The 13187-nt window shown below is 40.5% G+C and overlaps 2 protein-coding genes across 4 annotated transcripts in view; both read right to left on the reverse strand.

Moving 5' to 3' along the window:
- Window positions 1-1630: 1630 nt before the first annotated feature.
- On the reverse strand, window positions 1631-6046 carry LOC118798217 (gastrula zinc finger protein XlCGF26.1-like). Its single transcript, XM_036557600.1, has 3 exons — window positions 5967-6046; window positions 5029-5142; window positions 1631-3178 (listed from the first exon to the last, which is right to left on the reverse strand). The coding sequence occupies exons 2-3, from the start codon at window positions 5111-5113 to the stop codon at window positions 1746-1748; spliced, it is 1518 nt and encodes a 505-aa protein (XP_036413493.1). The 5' UTR covers window positions 5114-5142; window positions 5967-6046; the 3' UTR covers window positions 1631-1745.
- A 1571-nt stretch (window positions 6047-7617) lies between these two features.
- The window catches only part of LOC118798220 (gastrula zinc finger protein XlCGF57.1-like), a 29696-nt gene continuing 24126 nt past the window's right edge, over window positions 7618-13187 (reverse strand). Inside the window, exons 1-3 of one of the 3 annotated variants that reach the window (XM_036557604.1) lie at window positions 12295-12986; window positions 10771-10899; window positions 7618-9955 (exon numbers count right to left, since the gene is read on the reverse strand). In XM_036557604.1, the coding sequence (XP_036413497.1) occupies window positions 8622-9955; window positions 10771-10846 (1410 nt within the window). In that variant the 5' untranslated portion in view covers window positions 10847-10899; window positions 12295-12986 and the 3' untranslated portion in view covers window positions 7618-8621. Of the gene's footprint in view, window positions 9956-10770; window positions 10900-12200; window positions 12987-13187 lie in introns of those variants that run through there. The other 2 variants (XM_036557603.1, XM_036557605.1) reach the window with 2 other exon arrangements.

Raw genomic sequence — 13187 nt, forward strand, 5'->3', positions numbered from 1 at the left:
GGGGGCCATCCTACCCACCCAGATAGAGCGATGCCAATCGTTCTCTCTTGGACTCCCAGCTACGGATGGCTGTAGCATCACCAGGAATCAAACTTGCGATTTCCTGATGACAGAGCCAACACTGTTGCGCCACTCGGGAGCCCATATTTGTCCTGTATTAATCGCAAATTCACTCAACACCTTTGTTGGGATCTAGAAACCTACCGGTGACCAATGATAAGTTTTGACATCCTAATCCTAGCTGTAAAATGTAGAGAAAGTGTAGAAGAGTTGATCCCGGAGCCCAGACAGAACTTTGGAGTAGTCTGCATGAGCAATGCGGCTTAAGTGAAACCAGGATCCTTTTGGGAACCAGCCCGCAGAGTCTGCTGTGCACTTTGTCCCTCACTAGCTGGGAAAACTGCCTCGCCATCAGTGGAGCTCCAGGCCAGGTCTAACCGTCCAGTCTTGTGCTTGCAGAAGCCGACGAGAAGCCCTAAATAATTTGTGTATTCTGTGCTTCATTTCCTGTATTAGAGCCATATATGCCAACCTGCTGATTAGACCAAAAGCTCCATTTATGTTGTTCATTTTTACCAGTTAACCAGTTGACGAAGCTGAAGTTGGTTTCCTATTCAGATTTTCCCGTTCCACCTTAAATTGTGCAGCAGTTCCACTCTGCACCTAAACGTAACATCCTCACAGTTTAAGGTAGAACAGGAAAATATGAACTAGCTGGTGAATAACAAGCCGATTTCAGCTTCATGGAGAGTTAAAAGGCATGAAAAGGGATGAGGAGGCTGCTCTGTTTCTGCTTGGCAGGTGGGCAACATTAACTTGACATTATTAACTCACAGAATGAATAGATCAGTATCGTTTTGTTCCGTTTTCTCATGTTTGTAATGGCAACTTGTTATCTTCGCAGCAGCAACTGTAGTGACAGTTTGCTAACTCACAGCATAGCTACCATTAGATACATTACTTGTGTCCTTGTTCACTCGAACGTTATATGATGGTATTTATCCATCTAATGTTCATGAAGGGTTTTATGGCCACAAACATCTAAAAAAACAAGTTTGCTAGCCCAGTGTTGGTTGCCTTGGCAATGTGCATCCATGAATTTGGGGGGTGGAGCTTCTGAAGGAGCACTGAAGGGAGGGGTGTTTGTTTTGCTGTTGAGTTCAAATATCAACAATAGTTCTACAGAAGCGTAAAAATTAAACCTTTCAGGGTCTCACAGAGAAAATGGTAAATCCAGCTAGCTATGACTTGCATTCAACCTGTTTGGTGAAATATGACACTTTCCACAAAAAGTGAACTATAATAATAATAATAATAATAGACAATGAATGTGCGTTCATTAGTTACTGACTAGTGTCATTTGCAAACGAGTCGGCTCTTTTAGGTGAATTTTAGAAGCTGACCTGAAACAGGGGGGTTCGCACAGTTACTTACATCCTAATTTCCGCCACATTCTTTACCTTTTAGCACAGTTTTAAACATTAGCTTTGTAAGCCACTCAAAAGGTTTCAAAAAATAGTTATGCTGTAGCTTTTTTGAGAAAAAAACAAATTGAAGTTCCTGTGTGGTTTGAAAAACATCAACAACAACGTCACTATTTTTTATAATTAGTATTATTATTTATAACATTAATGTTATATTATTTATGACAACAAAATACGTGTCAACAGTCTGTAGTTTGGGCAGGCGTGCTTTTATTTGACACTTTTGATTAGCATTTAAAAGCTCCTGAATTAATTCACCACTTAATCCACAGTTTTGTCTCCAGTATGAATTATCATGTGAATATTAAAGTCTGCTAATGTTGACGATTTCTCTCCACACTGAAAACAGATGAAGGGCTTCTCTCCGGTGTGAATCAGCTGGTGTACTTTTAACTCTGAAAGATGTGTGAAGCTCTCCTCACAGTGAGAGCACGGATGAGGTTTGTGTTTTCTATGAACGGTCATGTGCCTTTTCAGAGCGTTCATGGTGGTGCAGCTCTTCCCGCACTGAGTGCAGGTCAGCGGGTTTTCACCGGTATGAATCATCATGTGGGCTTTAAGATACCTTGATTTTGAAAAGCCTTTCCCGCACTGAGAGCAGGTGAAACGCTTTTCTCCAGTGTGAACCTTCATGTGGAGTTTAACGTAACGTGACGTTGAAAAGCCTTTTCCACACAGGTAGCATGTGAACGGCTTTCCTACCGTATGAATCATCATGTGGTTTTTAAGGTTTTTAGAGCCCGAGAAACTTTTTCCGCACTCAGAGCAGGTGAAAGGCTTCTCTCCGGTGTGAATCGCCATGTGGCTTTTGTAGGTGGCCGACGTCAAAAAACTCTCCTCACACCGAGAGCAGGTAAGAGGATTTTCTCCGGTATGAATCTTCATGTGGGATTTGAGGTATTTCGATTTCGAAAAACCCTGTCCACACTCAGAGCAGGGGAAACGCTTTTCTCCGGTATGAATCATCATGTGGGTTTTAAGGTATCTCGATGCTGAAAAACCTTTTCCGCACTCAGAGCAGATGAACGGCTTCTCTCCGGTATGAATCATCACGTGGGTCTTCAGGTTGCTTGACTCCGAAAAACTCTTCCCGCACTCGGAGCAGCTGAAAGGCTTTTCTCCGGTATGAATCATCATGTGGCTTCTGTAGTGGGTGGATGTCAAAAAGCTCTTTCCACACTGACTGCAGGTGAACGGTCTCTCTCCGGTATGAATCCTCATGTGAGTTTTAAGGTGGCTTGAGTTTGTAAAACCTTTCCCGCACTGAATGCAGGTGAAGGGCTTTTCACCAGTGTGCATCATCATGTGAGTTTTAAGGTGGGTTGACTGGGTAAAACTTTTTCCGCACTCGGAGCAGGTGTACGGCTTTTCTCCAGTATGAATCATCATGTGGGTTTTGAGGTGGGTTAAATTAAACAAACTCTTCCCACACTGAGTACAGGTGAAAGGTCTTTCTCCAGTATGAATCCTCATGTGGGTTTTAAGGTACTGTGATGTGGTGAAACCTTTTCCACACTCAGAGCAGCTGAACGGCTTTTCTGCAGGTTCTTCTACAGTGTGTATTCTCAGGTGATCGTTTGGGTCAAGGGCATCACTGGAGCTTGTTTCGTGCTCTGTCTTTAGGCCAGATTCTTCCTGAAATGGCTTCACTTCCACTTTATACTCCTCCTTAATGTCTTCTAGTAATATGGTTTCTGCAATAAAAAGAAGAAAACAGGTTCATGAATGGTAGTGACACAATTGCTATAGTTCTAGACTCAGTGAACAGTCTACATAAACAACATTGAGATTTTCCATACCTAGGGCCGCTTGCTCTGCGAGTTCGGTTCATTTGATTAAGCGTGAAATAGGGCTGAACGATTTGGGGAAAATATCTTAATTGCGATTTTCGAATATTCCAAATGCAGTTTAAATTGCGATTATCTTCTAGAAATTGAGGTTCAGGCGTTTTTTGCCAAGAAGACTAGAATATCAACCTTTTTTTGGCTTGAGGCTCGACCCCTGAATGTAGTGTGCCAGACTGCCAGTAAGTTGTGGTTGTGATCTCACAATACATGGAGATTTGGCTGTCTCCGATTGATCTACTTTACCTGCAGACAGTTGAGCAGTAGGTCTGTGTTACTAGGTTAAATTTCCCCACTTAAAATTTGAGATTGTGTTTTTGATAATGTAGACTATAACATTTTAAAAAATTGCTGCCCGTGCGATTTGAAAATTGCACTCGGCAAAAATTGTCATTTTGATATAAAAATGATTCATCTATCAACCCCAGCGTGAAAGCTGTTTTTGAGCTCGGGAGTGATCCAGAAAACCGATCTTTAGCCCTCTTAAAAATCAGTGGTCTGGGATTCACATCCAGAAAACTCTGGAGTGTTTCGCTGCGCGTGTGGAAGCGATCTGCTCTGGGCACCGCAAGTGGGGCTGGTGATTGGTTCATTTTGTAACGTGACTGCTTCGGCTTATCACTTCACTTCTCTTTTCGAGTTCCGTGATGACGAGAGAGGACTGCTGTGGACAGAAAGCTCTGTCTTTCACTACTTGAGTGTTTGTATCCAAAGAAAATAATAAAAGCAGCAAATGGATGAAGCTGCCAACAATTCTGCAGACCTGCTTGCAGAAAAGTGACGTATGGAACTGCGCAATCAATCCACGGTTTGATGGAATCCTTAGGTGCAAAAGCAGCTCAGCGATAATGAGCCCCACCCCCAAACGAGCCCAGAATCGATGCTGAGTGCTGACTCAGGTATTTGGGACAAGTGTGAAAACACCCTTAAAACATCAAACATGAGTTTCCAACACAACAGTAGAGCTGGAATTTTTTGTCCGATCATATTAAATACGTCAAGTTTGGATCATTTCTAAACGATATGTTGGGCTTGTGTCACAATTTCCCATTTGGGTTTCTCAAAGACTGTCTTCCACATTTAATGGATAATGGCTGTCATTGTGGATAGATAGATAGATAGATAGATAGATAGATAGATAGATCACTTTATTAATCCCAGAGTAAAAGTCTTTATAGAGATGCATAAGTAGAACAAATAAAGACATAATAAAATGTATTAAAACAACGATAAAAATACAATGTTCAGTACAAAAAGAAGTAGTAAAATAGCATAAATACTATGCATTTTGACAATGCAGTGGTACATGACTCCTCCACTGAATGAACTGATTCACTGTAGCTAGATAACTTAACAGTAGCCACGTTTACATGCAGCCCGATAATCCGTTAATAATCTGACTAATAGCTCAATCGGAATAGAATACGTCCATGTAGCCTCATTATGCTGGTAATGAACTATGCAGCTGACACAGCTGCCTAAAAACCAGAGAAACGGACCTTAAACAGAAGTGAGGACCCTGTTGAGGTTCATCCTAAAGTTAGGACAGGATTTAGGAGGTTTAGTCTAGTTAGGGATGTTTGTGTGATGCTGTTTTCTTATCTGGGGTTAATGATGAGATTATGAAGTTAGGAACTGTTATTCTGGAATAGATACTGTGCTAAATGTAAGATGTTTTGGCCCCTGATGCACATACTGACCTTCCTTCACCTCCTCGTCTTCAGTCTTCAGTTCAGACACCTCCATGACACTGATGTCCTCACATTCCTCTTTAACACACAACATTTTGATGTATTTTCCAGAGTGAATAGTTTCTGTGACAGAAAACAAATAAACAAAGTTAGCAAACCTTCATAAATAAGCACAGAACTCCCACAGCTCACTTCTCAGCAATGGGTGAAGCAAGTTGGGAGAATCGAAACAAAAAATCAGATTAATTTGTACATTAATTCCTAAAAAATATGAGAATGGAATAATTGTTGCTTAAATCTCCCTAAATAGAAAAAGAAATCTATATTTTTAACATGGGAGGTTTGTAGTACATTATATTCAAAGTGTTTTAAAAACATTAACATTGATTCCTTTTCAAATGTATTAAATACATATATTATATATTTAAGATAAACGAAAAATAGCCCATCTCTCTATATAATATTACAGATAAATAACAGACAAAACGTAACAGACAAGTACTCTGTCCAATAGAAACCGAATTGATCTTCCATTCACTTGCTGGTCACGTTTCAGCGTTAAAACTACATTACCCATGATGCATTGCTGTACCTAGGAGTGAACCGTAGCCGTGGAAACCGAACGGAAAAATAATTCATTGATTGCTAACACGTTTTACGGTCCTTTAATGTTATAAACGCTGGACATAAACACAACAGACATTAAAAGGTGTCCGGTAATTAAAAAATACGTTTTATGAGCGCTTAATTTCTTTTTAGAACCAAAACACAGACAGAATATCAGCTTGCTAGGCTACGTTAGCCTGTTTGTTAGCGACTGCACAGCCTGAACAGCTTCGCTAAAGAAGGACTACCTTATACACGATAAACTGCCGTTTTATTTTACATAATCTACGATAAATTATATAAGTCTGTTTTATTTATTACAGTTCTACAGAGAAACATACCTCTCTTCCCTTAGGAACATACCATCACTGAAATGGGGGGGTCCGCACAGTTACTGATATCCTATAACCTCGCCTAAACATGTTATGTCCCTTAGGAACATACCATCACTGAAACAGGGGGGTCCACACAGTAACTGATATCAGAGGATAATCTGAACAGTATTGATTCATAACACACTTTACATTCTTAAACAGTGCGGCAAACATAAATAATACACATTAAAAAGTGCTATAGTAACGGGGAACGCGGTTTATGAGTAAACTGTTAGTTTTCAGAAACAAAACACATTTAAACAGCCTGCCGAGCTGAGCTATCCTGTTTGCTAGCAACTGCTAATCAACTTTTCTCATGAAGTACATGAATTACCTTTTTATTAAACACATAATTCTGTGGCAAACCATATAAAATCCAGAGGAACATAACATCACTAAAAAAAGAGGGGTGGAGGGCAAACAATGACTAATTTCTTGATGAGCTCAAAACATATATTATAATAGATAAACTAGACATTGTCTTCAGTCTACCCGTCAAGTCTACAGGTCTAGCTTACCTACTTACCAGCTTTCCTACTGCCCACAGACTGTGTTTTCCTGATGGGTTGATATCACAGTGTAAACGACTCTAAAGGTTGAACAGACATTCTGGGACTAATTCCAGACGCATTTAATGCTTTCCTAATGGGATCTAAAGGTGTCCCACAGGAAACTTGTGATTTCTAATGATGGAACTATAAGTCAAGCTTCCCAGCTGGTTCTGTAACATGTTTAGGCTTATCTTGATGGGCTGAAATCACAGTGTAAAGGACTCTGATGGTTTAACACACATTCTGGGACTAATTCCAGATGCATTTGATGGTTTTCCCTAATGGGATCTAAAGGTGTCCTACAGGAAACTCGTGGTCTCTAATGGTAACCACTGAGCCAATTCCCATTAGAAAGCAAAACCATCAGGTTTCAATCCTCATGGTTCTAATGGTCTTTTTCAGCAGGGTATTCTTCCTTCAATAGAGTTTGTCTGAAGCCCTGAATATTCCACCTCCAGTCGTTATTGGACCTACTATCATTGTGAAGAAGTTCCTGTGATGGGCATTCAGCTTTCACAGGGCTGACCACACTCCTGGAAGACAAACACTTGTCTTTCTCTTCGTCTTTTTGTTGAAAATACTGCAGATTTTTGTATGAGATGCATGAACTTGAGCTTTTAGTGCACTTGGTCTTAGGACAACCTCCCACAGCGGCTGTGGTGCTGAGGTTTCGCCCCAGCTGGTCGTCTCTCAAGGAGTGGGGTTGTTGTGAGAGCGGTGCCATTAGACATTATTAAACACATGAAAATAATTTTGACCAGTACTGAATTATAATACTTTTTGACATTTAAACAAGATGAAAACGCTAAAAAAGCTAGACAGCGAATCACCTTACCAGCTGCTTGTGTCCTAACATCAAAACCGTATTTAAAAATTAGAAAACAACACATGATTTTAGTTTTTATTCCCAACTACAAATTTCTTATACAAATCCCGAAGTAAGTAAACACCAACACGTCACTGAGCAGGTTTAAGTTCAAGTTTAAGATGAGTTTAGACATCTGTATAGTTGCAGAGCCAAATCCATCTCTTAAAAAGTATGATTCTACAAGAGTTCTTTAGTAAAGACTATGGTGCTATCTAGAACCACAAACAGCAAATTCTTCATTAATTCTTCAAATTAATGGAGAAATGTGCTGAATATGGTTCTATATAGCACCGAAAAGGGTTCTTCTATTTTCCAATGTCAAGCAACCATTTTCAGAGGAGTTCTATATAGAACCGTGTACAACGTGGTTCTATATAGAACTCTCTTGAAATGTTCATAGTTCATGGCTCTATATAGAACCAATGGGCCTTCATTCACCACTATCTTCCAAGTCTTTTCCTAAATTTGTTCTTGTGAAAGGTCCTAAAAAAGACAGTTTTCACCTTGTCTCCAGACCCAGGTCCACTTGCTTGTGAGTTCGGTACGTCTGGTCAAGTGTGAAATCTCCAGAGAACTTCTTCAACTTATTACGTCCCTTTTCAAGTTTCATAATGGGGGGTCGGACTGTTGTGGACATAAAGTGCCGCTCTTCACCGCTTCAGTGTTTGTTTCCAAGAAGAATAATAAACAGCAGCAAACGGATACATTTTGGTATGGATACACTCGTAACACTTTGGATATTTGGATAGTCCACTTTAGACGCTTTGTAGATACTTAGTTTACCTTCAAGTTACATTCAATTGAATATCTATTAAACTGACCATAATGTTCTTATCTCTAAACCTGGCTCTAATCTACCTTAACCTCAACCCAAAGCTAACCCAACCCTCACCCTGGTCCTAGCCCTAACCTTAAACTTAGCCCAAAACCGAAACCAACCCTCACCCTGGTCCTAGCCCTAACCCTGGTCCAAATCCTAACCCTAACCCCACCACTGTTTAGAACTGAGTTTCAACAGACAGTTTGTTACCATTTTGAACATGAATGGTTGAGAATGAGGCCCATTGTTTTTACTGAAGAACCCCTAAAGAACCGTCTTTTTAAGAGTGTCCCACTTAATCCAAAGATTTTTCTCCTTTATGGACCTTCATGATGGACAGTGCTGGGAATCTCTCTCCACACTGATTACAGGTAGACGCTTCATTATGTGTGAACCGTCATGTGATTGTCAAAGGCTTTCCTTCTCTTATAGGTCTTCCCACACTGAGAGCAGGTAAAGAGCTGTTCCCGGGTGTGAATCATTACGTGGGCTTTAAGGTGGCTTGTTTTTGAGAAACCTTTTCCGCACACAGAGCAGATAAAAGGTTTTTCTCTATTATGAATCATCATGTGTCTTTTAGCGTCGCTCGATTTGGAAAAACGCTTTCCGCAGCCGGAGCAGGTGAACGGCTTTTCTCCGGTATGAATCATCATGTGGGTTTTGTAGTGTGTTGACGTTAAAAAACTCTTCCCACACTGAGTGCAGGTAAAAGGCTTTTCTCCGGTATGAATCATGGTGTGGGCTTTCAGGTGGCTCGCGCTTGAAAACCCTTTTCCGCACTCGGAGCAGGAAAACGGCTTTTCTCCGGTATGAATCATCATGTGGAATTTGAAGTTTCTCTTTATTCGAAAAGTCTTCCCACACTGACAACAGATATAAGGCCTTTCTCCAGTGTGAATCCTTTGGTGCACCTTCAACTCGGAAAACCGCACAAAGCTCCTCCCGCACTGCGGGCACTGATGAGGTTTGTTTCCCGTATGTACGAACATGTGACCTGCTAAAGCGTTTGTCGTGGTGAAACCTGCCCCACACTGAGTGCAGGTAAAAGGCTTTTCTCCAGTATGAATCATCATGTGGGTTTTAAGGTGGCTCGACATTAAAAAACCTTTTCCACACTCAGAGCAGGTAAAAGGCTTCTCTCCGGTATGAATCATCATGTGGATTTTATAGTGGGCCGAGGTCAAGAAGCTCTTCCCACACTGGACGCAGGTAAAAGGCTTTTCTCCAGTATGAATCATCTTGTGAGTTTTGAGGTAGCTTGGCACTGAAAAGCCTTTTCCGCACTCAGAGCAGGTGAAGGGCTTTTCCCCAGTGTGAATCCTCATGTGGATTTTAAGGTCACTTGATTTTGAAAAGCCCTTTCCACACTCGGAGCAGGCGAACGGCTTTTCTCCAGTATGAGTCTTTTCATGTTTTCTTAAATGTGATACATTTTTGAAGCTCCACTCACACTGAGAGCACTGATGAGGTCTCGTTCCTTCATGGACGTCCATGTGGCGTTTCAGAGCTCTCTCAGAAGTGAAACTCTTTCCACACTGTGAACAGCTGAAAGCTTCTTCTCCAGTATGAATTCTCAGGGGATCTCTCTGTTGGGAGGAATCACTGAAGCTTCTTTCATGCTGAGCGGTTTGGTCAGATTTCTGTGCAGTACATTCTTCCACAAATGGCTTCACTTCCAGTTTGAACTCCTCTTTAATATCTTCTTGTAAAACTGTTCCTATAATAAAAGAAGAAATCATTTGCTGGTGTTCACAAAGCTTCTCAGAGTAAAACTGCTGATCTGGGATCAGATTTCTCTCTTATTTACTATCACCTCACTGACAGGAACAGGTCCTAGATCAGCACTCGTAGAGGAGCTCTAATTTCAACTTGGACAGATTTCCTGAGTAAGTTAGTTGTATATAGATTAACAAACGCAGCCGTGTTTACCTTGTTTTACAACGGTGTAACAACTTTCACTGTTAAACCAGGTTGAGATGGTCAAGGTGCGATGAGTCGCAGTGCGAACACACACAAACTTGCTGCTACCGTGTTACTACTTATTGGAGTAACAACTGCATTAACTGCTTATTTGTTCTCCAGCATTTATTTTCTGGGTTCATTCTGGAAAAGACTCTTATAGTGAAGGCAGAGCGAGTCTTTTGCTTTGACTGGTTCATGCTTAGTTCAGGAAGAGCTGCATCTGTCTATTGCTGTGAACTGTTAGCAAAAATATTCCATGTGTGAGGCAAGGCTGTGGCCACATAGAGCCTTCAATAAAGCCAATAGTTGGTGTAAAATCCCTGAAACAGGTTAGGTATGGAGCATAGCTTGCCACAGTAATCTCAATAAAATGTGCTTCAACATCAGACAGAATATCCAGAGTTAGATCAAATCAAGCTTAAAATGTAGCTGGTTGAGCTTTGTGAGACAGGCTGCTGGGTCAGGTGTACTGGGAGTGAGCTTAGAGCAAAAATGTGGATTGTACGGAGGACTCTGAGCACTGAGTTGAGAACCACTGATCTATCTCATCCACATAGTGTCCATACTGACCTTTCTTGTCTTCTGTCTTCAGTCTAGATGCCTCCATGATGCTGATGTCCTCACATTCCTCTTTAACACAAGACATCTTTACTAAACTGTGTCACCAAACACGCTGTGCCTGGTCAAAACCCTCAGCAACTGAAAAGAAACAAAAGAGAAAGAAGAATCTGATCAGCTGTGTCCTCTCAATGTTGAAACTGATGGACTGTCTGTGTGAAAGACTGTGAAAAGGTGTTTTACTTAACAATGATAATCAGTTGGGCACTAACTAAATCTGTAGTAATCTAATCTGTAAACTAATCCGACTGCCCTTTCGTCATAAACTTAAAGCCACAGGTGATCTGCTTTGGATTTTTTTGGAGTTTTATTGTAGTTCAGTGTCATTCATTTGTTAAATGGCCAGGCTAGCGTGTTTGCTAAAAAGCCACATAAAGTGAAATTGGCAGTGGTTGAGTGAAATATGCCAGTAATGCAGTGACATATGCCAGAATCTGAGTAAAATATGCCAATAATTCAATGAAATGTGAGAAATTGAGACAAATATGGTAATAACTGAGTGAAATATGCCAATACCTAAATGAAATATGTTAGTAATGTAGTGTAATGTGCCAATAATTCAGTTCGGTATGCCAGAAACTGAGTGAAATAAGCCAATAATTGAGTAAAATATGCTAATAATTCAGTGAAATATGCCAATACCTAAATGAAATATGCCAGTAATCGAGTGAAATGTGCCAATAATTCAGTGCAGTGTGCCAGTAATTGAGTGAAATGTGCCATGATGCTGTGAAATATGTCAGTAACTGTGTGAAATATGCCAGTAATTGAGTGAAATATGCTATAATTCAGTGAAATGTCAGTAATTGAGTAAAATAGGCCATAAATCAGTGAAATGTCAGTAGTTGAGTAAAATAGGTCATAATTCAGTGAAATATGCCAGTAATTGAGTAAAATTGGTCATAATTCAGTGAAATATGCCAGTAATTGTGTGAAATCTGTCAGTAATCGAGTGAAATATGCCAGCGTCTGAGAGGAATATCCATTAGTAAACTGTAAATGTGTACTGAATGACTTGAAATCTCTAAATGACGGCAACTGCCTCTGCGCCGAAGAAACATTTAGGCTTAAAACTACACTACCCATAATGCATTTATGCGGGCGTGCATCTTCTAGGTAAACGGTTACCATGGATACGGAACGGCGGTCTAACCACCGTTTAATCGGACATAAAACAAACGTTATAAACGTTTTTACAGTAATAATAAACGCGCTTTTAAATGTACAGTTATTCTTAATAACTGCAGTGCAGACAGATTCTCTAAAAAGCTGCTAGGCTCCGTTAGCCTGTTTGCTAGCAACAGCTAAGCTAAATGCCTTCAACAGAAGAGGAAAACATAACCTAATATAACAGCGACACTTGGTAGAATTCGCTTAATCACCTCTTTATCCTGGACAGTCACAAGAGAAACCATAAAAACGGTGTTTTATAATCTGACTCCGGTTTATTTACTGCAGTTCTACAGAGGAACATACCTCTCTTCCCTAGGAACGTACCATCACTGACACAGGGGGGTCCGCACTCATTCCTCAATTCTGTAAACAGGTTTATATATTTGTTTAGATCACCATATACATAAACTGCAATTGTTTGTAATTGTGCTGTACTAAAATTCCTGAGCAAAGCAGTTTTAAAACTGAACTTAAACGAAAAGTGCTTTGTAAATAATGTTTTAATATTCATTACAGTCAAAACTCTACTGTATCCTCTGATTCTGGGTGTCTACTGGCTGCTCCAGTGATTCCAGAACATTCTGGCCTCTATATCGTCCCATCAGCGGCCTCATCCGTGGCTTTCATTACAGTCAAAACTCTACTGTATCCTCTGATTCTGGGTGTCTACTGGCTGCTCCAGTGATTCCAGAACATTCTGGCCTCTATATCGTCCCATCAGCGGCCTCATCCGTGGCTGTGACTGCAGTACAGTTTGGGAGCAGAGCCTCAGAGCAGCGCCAGGCAGGAATTATTCATCATTATCCAATAAATCCATTTAATGAAAATCCATTCAAGCTCCACAACTGGGATTAGTTGACAATTAGCAATAAAAAAAATAGAAAGAAGCTGCAATTATATAGTTTTTTTATGAGATTAGTTCATGAAGGATTATGATGAAATGACACACCAATGTTGGTTGGTATAGTGTAGTGGGTAACACCTCTGCCTTCTACACTGTAGACTGGGGTTCAACCCCCCACCTGGTTAAGCACCCTCCACTATACCAATAAGAGTCCTTGGGCAAGACTCCTAACACTACCTTCACCTACCTGTGTAAAAATGATCAAATTGTAAGTCGCTCTGGATAAGAGCGTCTGCCATAAATGTAAATGATGGAAAACATTTCATAAGGAAACATTATACACTACACTTTG

Source organism: Colossoma macropomum, unplaced genomic scaffold (assembly GCF_904425465.1).
Source record: "Colossoma macropomum unplaced genomic scaffold, Colossoma_macropomum, whole genome shotgun sequence".
NCBI lineage: Eukaryota > Metazoa > Chordata > Actinopteri > Characiformes > Serrasalmidae > Colossoma > Colossoma macropomum.